At 43.7% G+C, this 15,083-nt stretch overlaps 1 protein-coding gene across 9 annotated transcripts in view; it reads left to right on the forward strand.

Moving 5' to 3' along the window:
- Window positions 1-15,083, forward strand: part of SMOC1 (SPARC related modular calcium binding 1) — a 159,477-nt gene that overhangs the window by 124,590 nt on the left and 19,804 nt on the right. For 8 of the 9 annotated variants that reach the window (XM_068193247.1, XM_068193244.1, XM_068193242.1 and 5 more), the window contains 3 exons: window positions 8,121-8,313; window positions 9,363-9,445; window positions 13,144-13,249. In XM_068193247.1, the coding sequence (XP_068049348.1) occupies window positions 8,121-8,313; window positions 9,363-9,445; window positions 13,144-13,249 (382 nt within the window). The remainder of the gene's footprint in view (window positions 1-8,120; window positions 8,314-9,362; window positions 9,446-13,143; window positions 13,250-15,083) is intronic. The other variant, XM_068193251.1, reaches the window with a different exon arrangement.

Below are 15,083 nucleotides of genomic sequence, written 5' to 3' on the forward strand. Positions count from 1 at the left end.
CTGTAAGAATAGAGTGCTTCTAGCTGGAAGAGGTAGGCAAGTTCTCCAATAATTGCTGTACTAGTTGTTCCAAGGACTATTAAAAACACGTGTGGAAGTGAAAAATGTTTCCCAATAATGCTAAGGCTCCAGTGGAAACACCTACTTTTTTGTTTTATTGAACAGAATTCCTCAGTGTGGAAAGAGTGCAGTGAAAAAGGAGTATAGGGAAAATGAATGTGTTCAGAGACAGGTGGCTTATGTCAAAGCTAGGTATGCCACAAGCTCACAGTGCTTAGAAACTATGTGAAATGGAAAAGAGGCATTAGGGAAGAAGAAACACAGACTGTGTAGCTTTGTCCCAAAATGACAAGGGCAGTATCTCAGGTTGAAAGATTTTTCTACTGCTGAGGAACCGTCCTGATGTCAAGAAGTGAAGAGGCTGCCTTTTGATGCCAAACTTTCTCTGCTCAGACTATGGAAGCTGTTGTCATTGTGAAGGTACTGCACAGGTATAGCTGTCATAAAGGGTATGGAGGCCAGGTGCATTAGAGGGGATCAGAACCCAAAATCTGGAAACTTAAACCTGATCAAATATCTTCAAGATTTTAGTCTGTGTTTAGGAGCAGCCTAAGGTTGCAAAAAAAGGTTGCCTCAATCACTGAGGATCTGCTGGAGCTTCTCAGCCTGTGTGAGGAGAGCAAAAAAGACCTGAAGACATTCACGTGGTTTTCTCTCCTTGTTTTAACCCAGGGTCATATCCAAATAATAGCAGCTCTGACACACGTAACCTGTTCCTAATCTGGCAACAGCGATCCCACTGCCTCTTCCAATGAGTGAACAGTTAATCACCAGGGCTTTTTTATATCAAACCTAAATATCCTTTCTCCAAGTAAACTGTCTGCTACTTGACCTACCCATGGGGAAGGAAAAAAAGTTATCTATGGCTTTTTTTTTTTCCTTTCAGAACAGCTTTTATATCTCAGAAGACTGAATGTCATCCCTAGACTAAACAAATGGGATTCTTTTAGCCTTTTCTCATAGATCAAGTTTTGTAGACCTTTGCCTGTTCCCCTTGCTCTCTCATGCCCTCTTGCCAGACAGTCCTCCTGTCCCTCAAAGTGTAGTGCCCAATGCTTGTACACAGGGCTGATTTAAAGGATCACCAGTACATAGTGCCTGTTCATTTTGTGAAGTCCCCATGATTACATTCCATGGCTGGATTTACCTGTTTTGATTATTTTTGTTGTTGTTTGCAATGTCATAACTTTTTTTGTGCAGACTTTTTTTGTGGTCTACCTAAGCTGCTGACCATTTTTTCCAAGTCTCACTGTCTCGCCAGTAATTTCCTCCCCATGCGATGGATTTCTGCTTTCTGGTTGTTATGGTTTGTACTTGTAAGCTGTGATTACACTGATTTAAAACCATTTATCAATGTGACTTTGAATTCTTTCCTGAAGTTCAGTCTGTAAATTGGATGCTCTGTTCCATTGGCCTAAGTGGTCATTTAATTTGATACAAATCTCACGGTAGCTTTCAAAATAGGGAACTTCTGAGACCGCTTGTCTTGGAGAGCATCTTTTTCTCAACCTGCTATGTTAGGTAGCTATCTTGTAGTAATTGTATGTAGCGTGCGTTTTCCTCATTTGGTTACAAGAATGACACAACTTAAGATATGCTCTAATGAACCAGAATTTATTCAGAGCTCTCAGGGTTTTTTTTCAGGATGATGTACCGCAGCTATAAAAAAAGCATTGTTCTTTTTCTGCCATCCTTCAGCTAGTCTGGCTATAGCTCTAGGAGGGCTAGGACTGTGTGACTGACTGCTTGTGAGATGGGATGGTATAAAGAGTCCAAGGCCTGCCTGGAAAGCAGTTCAATCAGAATTGCAAGGACAGGTAGCTTTCAACAGACAGGTTTCAAGATGTGCAAATGTGGATCTTTATTCCTGTGTGAGTTGGTATCCCTGTGGAGCACACTCTTTTCTTAGCTGGGTAGGACACAATGCCCACAGGTTCTGAAAAAGGAGCATAAGTTGTGCATCAGAAAGTCCCTCACTAAGTTTGCTCTAATCCAAGAGATGGTGCTTCCTTCAGCCAGTCCTCCTTATTGCAAGCTAGAGGGTAGATATTGAATAGTCTTCTCATCATATAACACTGGTGGGAATGCAATGCAGCCTTATCTCCTAGAGCAGTAGGAAAATGGCAAGGGAAGCATTCCTGGGTAGCTGAAGTTTAATGAGCCATTTGGAATAATGCATTTTTAAAAATTATAACCCACCTGTTAAACCTTTGCATTGTTCAGCACTGGAACATGTAGTACCATCTGCTTCCTCTGTAGCCCATGCCTTGAGAAATGAAATTGAGTGAGTACCAAGGTAAAGCAAAGGCTGCTCAACTGGTACAGTATGGGAACACCTGCAAGGTTTGTTTTTCTTTTTACCTTCACGTTAGCCAGAAAACTCTGGAGGGACCATGATCCCAGACAGAACAGGGTGGAGTGGCTATCAGTACTGATGACTAACAGAGGTGTGGAGAGATTTATGCTATCCCCATGAGCCGTATTTGCTCAGCTGTTATTGTGCTCCCAGTAAACACAGAAGGGGTTGTTTCTTTTCCTCCACCCACAGCCCTGCTCAGGGGACAGGCAATAAGGGCCTATTTACTGCATTGCTTTGCTAGTCCTGCCAGCAGTTGTGCCTGTGCCTGTGCCTACTTAAGGCTTTTCAAATACTCTTTCCCCTCCGAGGAGGAAAGGATGCAGGTTTGGGCTGCTGAGGTAACCTGTGCTGAACTTGCTTTCTGCCAACAGCTTTTGTAAGCTCCCTACTGGGATGAGGTACCTGTTCTTCTGGAGTGGACCTGGGTCCTGTTCACATTAGAGCTTCCTTAAACAATATAAAAGCAGCTTTAAGCTGTTGTACATGCTATGGTAAAATAACCAGTTCAAAGCTCTTGTTCTCTGCCGCAGCAGTGTAAAGACACATAAGAAATTGACTCTGTCTGAATTAAGCTCCTCTGGGAGACAGGCAAACACTTTTCCTCACTGAAAGGAAAACTGAGGCACAAAGAAACTTAGTCCTCATGTTTGGGTTGGCACAGGAGGTCTGTAGGAACTTGGCACTAGATATCCATGCTGCTCCCCTTTGTTCTATGCTGCACTAATGTCTCACTAAGAGGAAAGTTGGGAGTTGAACAAAAAAAAAAATTGGGGGAGATGTGTTTGAGGTTTTTTTTTTTTAATGGTTTTTTGAAATGAGGTCCCTGTGCAGCACTAACAATGGGGATTGGTCAAGAATTCTTCTTCTAAAAGACCTTTTCCTCCCCTTGTGATGAATGCTTGTTCATTAAAACTAAAGCTTTTTGTGGGAATTCCATGGGAAAAGTTTTGCTGGTCCAGACAGAATTTCTGGTCAAAAGAAATGAGGGAGAGAGAGAGAAAGAGAAGGAAATCTGCCTGCCTGGTACAGCCTGTAGCTCTGGGGTTAGGCTGTTCACATGGGTTCATTTGGGCTAGTCAGAAGCATAGAGGGAGGTTAGACCCTCTCTTTTGCCTGATTTGGAAGAAAGAATCCTGTCTCTTAAGGGTGTAGGAATCTCTCCAAGGTGGTTGGTTTTAGTGCCACAGTCTCCCTCTTCTTTTAATGAGAAAAGATTTGGGTGCAGAAGACCAAAGTTCAAAAAATAATCTGCTGTGGTTGGATGGCAGATTTTCCCTGTGTCCCACCATAATCATGCACACCATGTTCACAACCATGGTGAATGATGCTTGGTGCCTTGGCTCTGGTGGCAATGAGAGTTGTTCCATGTCAGGAGAGCAGCTGGGGGAGCCACTCATCCCCAGTGGCTGCACATAGCCCTGCAAGGTGAGCATGAGAACTGTTAAGCACAAGCCTTTGGCTAGATGCTACTAGGCACCCTCTCTTCTCAGCTTTGTGGGGTAAACAAGCACCCCACCTCTTTAATAACCATACAGTTTATTACAAAGTCAGACAAGTCCCTTATTTTATTAGTAATTTTAATTTTTATTGTGCAGGCATTAAGTGTATGTTTGAATGTGTGTACTTAAGGGACCAGGAATGAGAGACCTTTTAATGAATCTGACCAGGTATTTCTCAGAAGGCCGTTACTAGGGTAAAATTGTATAAATAATGTGGAACTGCAGATGTCCATGCCCTGTTTTCCTGCCATAGCTCATGGCTTCAGAGATGCTACTTTAAAAATATGTTTTAATGAGTGGCAGAAGCAGTCAAGAGTAAGGAGGAACAGTTAGCATTTTAGAGCTGAATCGTTGAGGTAAAACGGATATTTCTGCCAATGACGCTTCTCTTTGTATACGTTCCCTATTTTTTTTCTGTAATTTGGTTTTTTGTAATCTAGATTTGCTGTCTCACAAAGGTTTCACTCCCCAGCAGCAGCATTTTGGCAAGAGTTACTTGGTTTCTTTGCTGATGGCCAAGTCAAAGCAGAGGTGGCAGAAAACAGTGGAATGTGACAGTGCCTTTAAAATAAATAAATAAGTGGGTATAATATTATTATTTATTCTAGGGAGACTATGTCCCGCTGACTTGCTGTCTTAAATGTTCTTTTTCTAAGAATAGTTTAGTTTAGGCAAAGAAGGAAAACCTTTCCTTCTGTGCCTGCAACTCCCATTAACAGGGAATAGGCTTTTAAGTACCCTGCATGTATAATAAATATATACTGGTTTCTAAGATGACAGCTTAATTTCATAGCTGGCATTAAACTTTCTAGCTTTGCCATAGGCTTTCACTATTCTCCATTAACCTGGCCTTGGCAACAACAGCAAAGTTTCCAGTAAGCAGTTTGACTGGAACAGGAGGACTTCAGTGTCCTGGAGCTGGGATAGCATTTGATGATCCCTTTGTTACCCATGAGACAGTCTTTCAGGGTGACACTGCATGCAGTTCATGCCAAGTCCAAGACTAGGGAAGCTGATGGTAGGGATTTCCCAGCTGATTTTGCTGGCTTTTGAATACCCAACTGTTAATATTAATGTTTATTTTTTAAGGCTGCTAGAGTGGTAGCCTGAAGGAAGGAGTCTCTTTGGGAACTAGTTAATACATTCTGCTTAGTAGACAGATGTCACTGAAGGAAATTTCCACAAGGCTGTTGTCAGAGTCAATGTGCTTGCTATTCTGATCTCCTCCAGGTCAGGGAAGGCATGGTGGATCTGGAAGGGTTCAGAGAAGAGCTGTGCCATGTGGGACTCTTCAGCATGTAAATGAGACGAAGCAGAAATATGTAAAGCAGGGAGGAACTTCCACAGCAGCTACTTCTAGATGTAGATTTGAACTGAGTAAAGTATGATCTCCCTGATGCTTCAGCTGTACCACTGTCATTGCTAATGATGGGCTACTGAATGCTGGTGACAGAGTCTGCACCATTACATCTATCTGATATCAACTGAACAAAGCCTCTAAGATTTGTTTCACTCAGCCTTTAAACAGCCTTCAAACAGAAACAGCTACTAGTTAGTTTTGTATTCTGGTAGTAAATGTAACTGTTCAGTTCCCACAAATTTCTGTTAATAGGTGCAGAGAATTTTTTCCATTTTTTAATGCCATAGCACAAATGTGTAAATATTTATTCTAATTTGCATACCTAACTGCAAATATATGTAAAATAACATACTAATTCATTAAAGAATTTTTCTCTTGATTTCAATAAAAGTGAAAATAAAGAAATTTTTTTGTTGTTGTTCTAGCACATGCTTTATTTTTTTCAGAGTAATTTTACTAAGAGTTTTGCAAGACTCAAAGGACTTGAGAAATCTTGGTTTGACTTTGTGCACTCAGGAAGCTTTTGGGATTTAGATAGAAAAATTCCTGGAATGTAGTTCTCTTTAGCAGAAGATTTTCTTCCTTTTGCTTGTAATATAATGATGATAGAGAATTTTGCCCCTGCTTTTTTGCTTCTCCTAAGCTGCCTGAGTGATTTCCCTCACCTGATGGCCAAGACGTGAATTGCTGTCAGCAGACTGTGGGTAAATGGGGCCCTTTGATGTCAGTGGTTTGTTAGGGAGCTGGCAGGCCTCTGGCTCAGTGACTTGTCTGTCCACATACATCTTGGGAACAGTCTTCTTTTTCTTTTTTGTTTTTTTTTTCTCTTTTTCTTTTTCTTTTTCTTTTTCTTTTTCTTTTTCTTTTTCTTTTTCTTTTTCTTTTTCTTTTTCCTCAGATGTGAAATCTGTCAGCAAAGTAAAGTCAGCTTAAATATCAGCTGAGGCTTGAGTTCCCTTTCAGTTTTTGTTGACTTTATCCCCTCCTGCTCCTTCCTGGTCAAGTTTCTCTCTGCTTGAGTCAGACTTACCAACACTTTATTCTGTGTTTCTGTTGTATGGGTTTGTATGTGGCAAAGTTCAGGTGCCCTTCACATTCCCAGCCTTGACAGTGATCTGAAATGCTGAGAAGAGTGAGACTTTTTGGGGTCTCTGAGACTCTTTCAGCTGCTACAGTTCAACTAGAAACCAGTAAAAATGCTTCTGGTACCCAGGCATGCTGTACTCAGGTGATGCTCTGCAGAGCTGCTGGAGTTCTTGTTGTATCTGCTGTTACCAAGCTGTAAATTGGCACCCCTTCTGTTCCCCAAATACGGAACAAAACTTACTCTCTCTACAGCATAATTTATCACCAAAATACAAGGTATAACTAATGGTGTACCAACAGGCAGGCAAATACACGGAACTTGAGCACGTGTTAGTTGTGTGCTGAGCCAGTCACGGGAGCAGGATGCTGAGGTTATTCCGTGTCTGCTGGCTGATGATGCAAACATCTACAGATTTGGAGTGAACCTATGGTGTCGTTGCTGGTCAATGAAAGCATTTTATGTATTGAAGGCTTGAGGTGACTTTTGGCTGTGGCAAGGAATTACAGGTTTTGTGGCCTACTTATAAAAATAAAATTAAAACCACAGTAAACTGCAGGGAAGAGGAAGGCTAGGGAAGAAGAGGACAGCTGGTTTTCCTGCTTCTGTTTTTTATCACTCTCCTAAGGATAAAAGTTAGGAGGTAGATTGTTGTCTTTTGTTACCCTAGATTTAGATGTGTTTTCATCTGTCTTGGCTGCTTTCTTTTCCTCACTGTGATACTTTCAGTAGTTTGCAAAGTTGAAATATTTTTTTTCTGCTTGTCAAAAGGCTAGAATACCTGAGGAGTTATAATTGAGAATTTTTTGCTGTTGAGCCAAATAAGTCTTATCACTGTGCAGGTACTCTGTGCTTCTCTTCCCCCTTAGATGGCTGGTCCATGTGAGAAGCTGCAGCCTGGCACTGTCCATGCACCCTACACTCCTTTGTGGGCTCTGTGTGCCAGGCTGGCTGCAGAAACCACTTCTGGGCTTCTTCCTGTTCTTGGTGTATGCCACTACTGTTCCCTTTGACAATACCTTTGGAAATGGCCTTTCCTGTGCAATAGGTTCTTAAGGGACGGGGCCTTACCTGCAGCTCAGTAGAAAGCAGTGTTGGGTGCCCTTTGTTTTCCAGGTGAAGACAACAGTGGAGAGTGCTGGAGAGGTGATGGCAGTGAGGGTCAAGTGGGATATCCCATTCTGTTCCTTGCTGAGGTGTGTGCAGATGCTGTCTGCACTGGATAAAGCTGTGTTAAAACATTACCTGCTCTTCTTGGGATCCTGTTGGAGAGGTGGTATTGAGAGGGAGGAGTGTTTTGCAATCTGGAGAAAGAGATGGAGGGGCAGGGCAGGGTGTTTGCATCCTTTGTTTAACTGGAAAATACAAGTCACAGTTTAAGATCTCTTAGCTTGCAAAAACAATCTGGGAAATGCTTAGCTCATGGCTGCATTAATAGTGAATTATTTTAACCTGATGGTTCATTTCCAAAACCCAAGTGATCAAGAAGAGTATTTTCTGCTGTTTCTGGCATCCTGAGCACCTGACAGTCAGTGTCTTTAGTCCACATTCTTGTTGTGTCACAGCTAAATGTAGGAGAAAGTTCTCAACCCAGAAGTCCCTCAGTCCCTGAGGTTGTAGACATACTGATATTTGATGAGAAGGAAGCAGACACAAAGGGCTCCTCATGTGAAGGATACCCATATCCCGCTGACCTGAGGAAAATGATCTTGATTTGTTTCTTTTTCCACCCCCTCCAACCTCCCTTCTGTCTTCCAGAAAAAGTTCACTCCTGTGACCAGGAGAGGCAGAGCGCCTTGGAGGAGGCCAGGCAGAACCCCCGGGAAGGTATTGTCATCCCCGAGTGCGCTCCTGGAGGACTTTACAAACCAGTGCAATGCCACCAGTCAACTGGGTACTGCTGGTGTGTCTTGGTGGACACGGGACGTCCCCTGCCTGGTACTTCCACACGGTGAGAGCTATAGGCAGGCCTGGGAAGGTGCCTGGCTGGAGAAGATGAGATATAAAAAATACCACTGCAATATGAAACCAGTTCATCACTCTAGAGCAGTCAGCTCTACACTGCTTTCCCTAGAGCAAGCAATGCTGTATGTGATGTTCCCTGTTAAGTGTTACTATGCAGCTCCCTCTCTATAGGAGTTGGTGGACATTAGCTACTGTCCATATTTTTCTCTGTCTTAAGTATTCATGCAAAGCAGCCTTTTTTTCTTCTGGCTTGCTTTTGTGAGGTAGAAGGATTGGGGGCTTTGCTTAAGAGTATAGATTATGGGCATCAGCAGTGAAAAGACAAGTGTCTTTGTTGCATTATCATCTGCTTTATACTTCCATGTTGCAGCCACTTGAATCCTGACCAGTAGGGAATTAGAAGACTGCTTGTTATGCATAGGTAGATTTTAAACCAGAGATAGATTTTTTTTTTCAGTCACTCACTATCTTGAAACTACCTGAGGAATCTTTTCTCACTTGGAGTTTGGAAACAAATTGGGTCTGGCAAGTTACAAAAACAGGCCAGTAAGAGCTGGGACTTAAACTTGGCTAGATACAGTGATTCTGCAAAGCATAGACAGCTTTGAAAAAAATTTCAGCTATGCCCACAAGAATTGGAAGAGAGCCCTGTGTTGTTTGTGGGTTTCAGTTGATACCTGGTACTGGACTTCAAAGTATGTTCTTCCTTCTCTTTCCACTTCTGCTGCTGTTGCTGACTGTCCATAAACAGTCAGATGCTTGAGAGTGGTATTTCTTCTGGAGGTTTATTGGTTTCCCCTGCAGTAAGCAGACAAGGCACAAGCCATTGACCATGAAATTAGCTCAGCTGGTCAAAGCATAGTGCTAATAATGGCCCGGTTGTGGATTTGATCCCTATATGGGCCACTCACTTAAGAGTTGGACTCAATGATCCTTGCTGGTCCCTTCCAGCTCAGAATAGTCTGTGATTAGTGACGATGTGATGACACTAAAGATATGTTATGTAGTTTAGCTTCTGCTGTTCTCCTTTTTCAGGTATGAGACCCCAGTTTGTGAAAGCGATGCCAGATCGAAGAGCACAGAGATTGATGATCCCTTCAAGGACAGAGAACTTCCAGGTTAGAGGAACAAGATCCTGTCTCTGCCTTCTTACCTTGTCTCACCTTGGGACTCTTAAGAGGCCAAGAATATTGTTGAGGAGATAGGGGATTTTTCTCACAGTGCACGCTTTACCATGGGGTTTATTCTGTGGGTTTTTTTTAAGATCACCTCCAGTTTCAGCAGTGAACTGGAAAAGGCTGGGTGTATCCTGCGTGTGTTTATTGTCTCTGCCCTTTGAAAACATTTCTGGGATTAGACTTTTCTGGAGAGAAACCAGGATGCCTGGAGATACCCTGGGGGAAGAATGGGCTCAACATTGAATGTTCCTTAAAGCCTGACCAGGACAAGATCCTTTCTGTTTAGCGGGGCTTTTCAGCAGCTTGATGCTCCCTGAGTCAAAAAAGAGGACACAACTGCCAGTTGTCAGTGGACTGATTTGCTCCCTTACACTGACTGCATGGACCAGGCAGGACAACCCTCGCGGTGTACTAAGGTCCCTTACCTAATGAGTCCTCACTTAGCTGGACTTTATTCCTCATTTTCTGCCTGGGATGTGTTTTATTTCCCACTGCTCCTTTTTTTATGTTCTGTTTTTCCCTCTTAACAGAGTGACAAGCATTATTTGCTGTTTTCCTACCTTTTTTCTGCTGGGCATTGGTGTTGTTGCAGCTCTTAAAAATGCTATCCCACCTGCCTATGCTCTGTTTTTTCCTTCTGGCTCCCTTCTAAGGAGCAGAGTGAGGGGCCTTCACTGACAGGTCAACCATTGCTCTACTGGGTGGGGACTGCTTGAAAACACAAGCTACAGTGGGTCCCTCTGCACCATGAGGCGGTAGTGGACACCACTAATTCTGCAGAAATAGCTGACTCTGGATCAGCTTAACATTCTGTGGGTAGGATAAAGTGAGTTGTTCCTGAGCAGGATAGCAAAGACAATGAGATTTGTTCCAGATCTGCCTTTTTTGTCTCCTAATTGTTGTCCTGCTGGCTCCTGAATTCAGAGCCCACACCTTTCTGCTGAGAAACTCTGCCCTCAGCAGGTCTCTCTTCTATGCAGCTCCTCATTCTCATGAGTCATGTAAAAATTTCCTATTGCCTCCCTTTCACGTTCAAAGGAAATCAACCAATTGGTTCAAATATTATGTTGTAGGTAGGGGGAGGGAAGCCAGATTAATGGATTACATTAAGGCTCATTTCCTTAGGAAATCACACTAAAATAGAATAACCTTACTTCCTTGATTCCCCATCCCTCACTCCCATTGCTTTGCTACCTATGCTTGCACTTCTTCTCTGCCTCTTCAGAAATCCTCTGCAAAAATCCTTTGCACTTTGGCTTTTTCTTTGAGACTATTTCTGATCTCAGGAAGACAGACTGGTTTTGTTTCTCTTCTCCTTTCCCTTCTCCACTGAAGCCAGACAAGGGGACAGGAACTGCTTGATGCAGAAGAGGACACAGGATGCTCTGTAGCTTAGCAGTCTGGTCTCAGTATCAAACTCCAGGAGAACTGCCCTCTCAGCTCAAGCCAGTTTTCTGTGCCTGTGTAAACTTCAAGCTCTGTTTGGCTGCCCTGGTTTGTATGATTGTTATCCAGATAAGTTTTGAATGCCCCATCCCTGGAAGTGCTCAAGGCCAGGTTGGATGGGATCCTGAGCAACCTGACCCTACCCCTAGCAGGAGGGTTGAAACCAGATGATCTTTAAGGTCCCTTTTAACCCTCGCCACATTCTCTGATTCTGTGATTCCTATTACTCAAAATACCCCTGTCTATGGAGATTTGGGGAGACAGGATCTGATGCTGGTTTGTCTGCCTGAGAAATGCTGTGCTGCATGAAAATCTTATGCAATCTTGAGGTTTGTTTGATTAGCTGCTCTTGTATGCAGAAATTTACTGATGAGCCAGAACTGCAGGGGGTGAGAGAGAATGTTTCTTTTTATTTTTTTTCCTGCTCTCATTTCTTTAGTGAGCAGAACTGAATGTCAAGAAAAATTCCTGCTTTAATTTGAAACTGATTGCATCATTTGCACTCAGTTCTCTCAGGTGGTCCCCTTACTTTATTCCTCTTGTAGAGGTTTGCCCATTCTTTAGACTCTCAGTGCTGCAGGCAATGAGCTTCTTGGCCTGTATGAAGAGACCCTGCAGAGGCCCAGGTGGGAAAGACATAAGTTCAGATCCTTGCACACCTACACATACTCTCTTCACAACCTGTCATGACTGTGGCCAAAAGTAAAAAAGAAAGAAGGAAGGAAAATGTTGCTTATACATAGCAAATGGCAAACTGCTAATTCCTACAGATGGTGAGATGCTGGGAGCCCAGGGAGATGACTTCTAGCAAATAGTTTTTCAGCCTTTTCATTGCCTCAACAAAAAGCTCCTTTAAGTGAGTGGTCTACTCTGGCTGCAATAGCAGCTTACTCTTTACAATGCTGACATTTTCTGGACCATATGCCAAATGACTGCTGAGGGGTGTGCATGTGTGCAGTGTACATAATACAGAGACGGGCTAGGGACTGTTGGTTAGCTATTGCAGAGGACAGAGCCTGTAATACTGCAAAGGAGGGACTTTTGTCAGATCAGTTTGCAAGCTGCTTTCAGCTGTCAAGGGACTACAGTAAGTTTCCGGTGCTCTGTTTGTGGTACATGTTCTTCTTTGCTTGTTCAAGAAAAGCAGAAAGTGTTGACATTGCTCTGTGTTGCTGTGGGAGGCTGTTTGCTGACATCTGCTGCCCTAATCAGCTGAATAATTGGTAGTGCATGGTGGTTTGGGGAAAGAGGTGAGGGACATGGTGATGGCTTCTCTGTCACATCAAGAGAAGACAACTGGATGGCGGGTGATGGGTTTTGGACAATTTTGACAATAGTGTGTTGAAGTTAAGCACACCTGTTCTTGGTTCCTTGTTCCTTAGCTTGCTTTAGGTTAGAATAGTTGTCACAGTGTTCATGGGGTAGTAAATGAAGCTTACTTTAAGCAGCAAGGAAACAGCATATATTGCCTTTTAAAGGTGAGGAGATGGAGAGTTTCATTGTAACAGGCTGGCACTGTTTAGGATAGAAGGCTCTGTTAGTCTGTGGTTATGATGGTGGGGAACTAGACAGCCTCAGCACTAAGTAATGGAAATGGTTACCAAGCTCATCTTCAACCCACTTTGTCCTGCTTAAGCCAGCAGTGACTGGAGGTGACTACCACATACCAACTCAGTTTGACGTATTTCCTATGTAGAGCGATCATGCGAAGAATGAGTTATTGTGGTAGGTGCTGGCAGGCAATGCTTTCTGTGCCTGAAGAGGAGAGTGCAAGCAGCAGACTTTGCTTTGTGCTCTGGGATACTTTAATCTGTCAATTAGGGCCTCAGAACAGCCACATTTGCCTCAGAAGATGATCCAGGAGGTAATGAATTGTTTTGTAAACTTCTCTGCAAGTGTCACCATGGGAACTCCCGTTTGCCAGACACTTCCAGCGCATCCCTGCGGTTTTGCTGGTAGAGAACTGGGTGAGACCATAAAGCTAACCACACAGTCTTCCTGCCAGATATTGTTGATGACCCTGCATGTGCCTGGACAAAAGCTGCAGGACAAATTGCCACGCAGAAAAACCCACTGAGAGATTCTTTTGCCTTTCCTTAGGGACTGTGTTGATGGTTGTTGCTGTCTTAAAAACAAAGGAGGAGACTAAGCCTGTGTGTTCTTGCATTAAACCTTCTATTTTCTTTCTGCAGGCTGCCCAGAAGGGAAGAAAGTTGAATTTATTACCAGTTTACTTGATGCTCTGACTACGGACATGGTACAGGCTATTAACTCAGCAGCACCTACTGGGGGTGGGAGGTGAGTCCAGAAAGCATGGCTGAATGCCACCCAGGTGGCTGCAGAGCTCTGGGTGCCCCTGAAGTGGGGGCAAGTGGGAAAGGTGTTGCTCTGACTGATTTGGGTTCCTCTGGGTTGCTGGGGGAGGATCTGAGGCTGCTTTGTCCTGTCATCCCAGCGCTGCTTGCCTCCTCCTGCCCCTCCTCCCTGGCAGCTGCTCCACCATAAAGGTTAGTATAGACCATTTGAAGTGTGAAATGAGAGCACAGTGGGAGGAAGTGGCTTGTTCTTTTGTCCCTTGGTGCATGAAAAGACCTAATAAAATGCAAATGGATTGAAGGAGACCGTGTGGCCTACTGGCTACCACAGGGAGTGAAGAATGTGAACCAAATTCTTGGCAGGACCAGCGCTGTGGCTTTGCTGTGAGGCTGCAGCCAGCCTGCCGATGAGGAGCTGTTTTTCATGGCCCTCCCCTCTGACCAGCTGCGTGTCCACCCCTTTTGGAAGGAGCAACATGTCAGGCCTGTTGCAAGAGGTGGGCAGAAGTCTGTGTTCCTGGGGAACTGGAGGAAAGTTGAGGCTGTGTCTCCCCCTCCTGCTTGATAACTGCAGATCCCTGCAGTGCTGCCTCGGGACAGGCCATTGCGAACGAAATGTGATGGATTTTAAAAGTGCTACACTGCCTCAGCTAGGCAAGGCTTCTGTGGTTCTGGATTTGCCTGACTATAAAAGGAGTCAGTGCTGGGGCAGCTTGCAGGGATGGCACAATGACTGATGTGCCAGGGGTCTGGAGATGGAAGTGCCTCTATGGGCATAGTTATTTCTATGGGTATTCCTCCAATGTGTTGACAGTAATGTGGATCCTGTGCTTTCCTCTCTCATAATGGAGGCGGAATCAGTGCCATCTTTTAACTGCTCAAGGCTATTCAAGGTCCTGGGTGGCGTGGCTGTGTCCCTTGGCTTCAGTATGGACTACTAGTGAATTCATATGGTTTTAACTTCACATTTAGACCTTACAAATCAGGCCAGTGACTTGTATGTGTGCCTGCATGCTGAATGTTCTGTAGCCCTTTGAATTAGTGCTGTATGCCTAGCATGTCTGTATTCATATAAACAGGATGAAAAAAGCCCCAGGGATGGGAAATTCATCGTTCTCTCCCAGACTTAAGCATTCCAATGTCAATTCTGTCTAATTTGCATGGTTCAAATGCAGCGGGTAGGGGTGGTGGGAAGCCCTGGAGAGTATTTGATATTTATTTGGCATCTTTGGCACTGGGACTGAAACACAGCCAATGTAATCATCACTCTTAAAATAAAGCTTAATATAAACCAATGTTGTAGAGACCAGAGATGTATGCCCCCACTGCGCTTCTATAAACCAGCAGGCTTGCTTCCTAATGTTCCCCAAGCTTTGTGTATTTCTCAGCTTTCAATAGAGGCCTTTCTGGTGGAATTTTTCACTGCCCAGCTCTTCACACAGTCATCACATTGATTTATTTTCCACTCCAATGTCAGCAGCCCAGTTGCGAGGGGAAAATTAAATCTTTTAGCAAGCTGTCCTTGGTAAGGCAAAAGACTGCTACCACCCAAATACTCTGCCTGCCCACAGCCATGATGAAATTCAGATAACTGCTCTGGTTTAATTTTCCATGTGCCTCAGCTAGACTAAGCATGTACCTCAAAGAACATGTGTCAAGCTCTTCCAACCCAACAGGCCATGATGAGACCATTGGACCATTGTTATTTTTTTAAAAAGTAATTTCAGGGAATTTTTTATATTTATGTAAAGTTTTTATCTGTACATATTTCATATGGGTTTGTGGAGTTGGGAAGCTGTCTCTGTGCAGTGAGTCCT

This window comes from Anomalospiza imberbis, chromosome 6, assembly GCF_031753505.1.
Source record: "Anomalospiza imberbis isolate Cuckoo-Finch-1a 21T00152 chromosome 6, ASM3175350v1, whole genome shotgun sequence".
In the NCBI taxonomy this organism is placed as follows: domain Eukaryota; kingdom Metazoa; phylum Chordata; class Aves; order Passeriformes; family Viduidae; genus Anomalospiza; species Anomalospiza imberbis.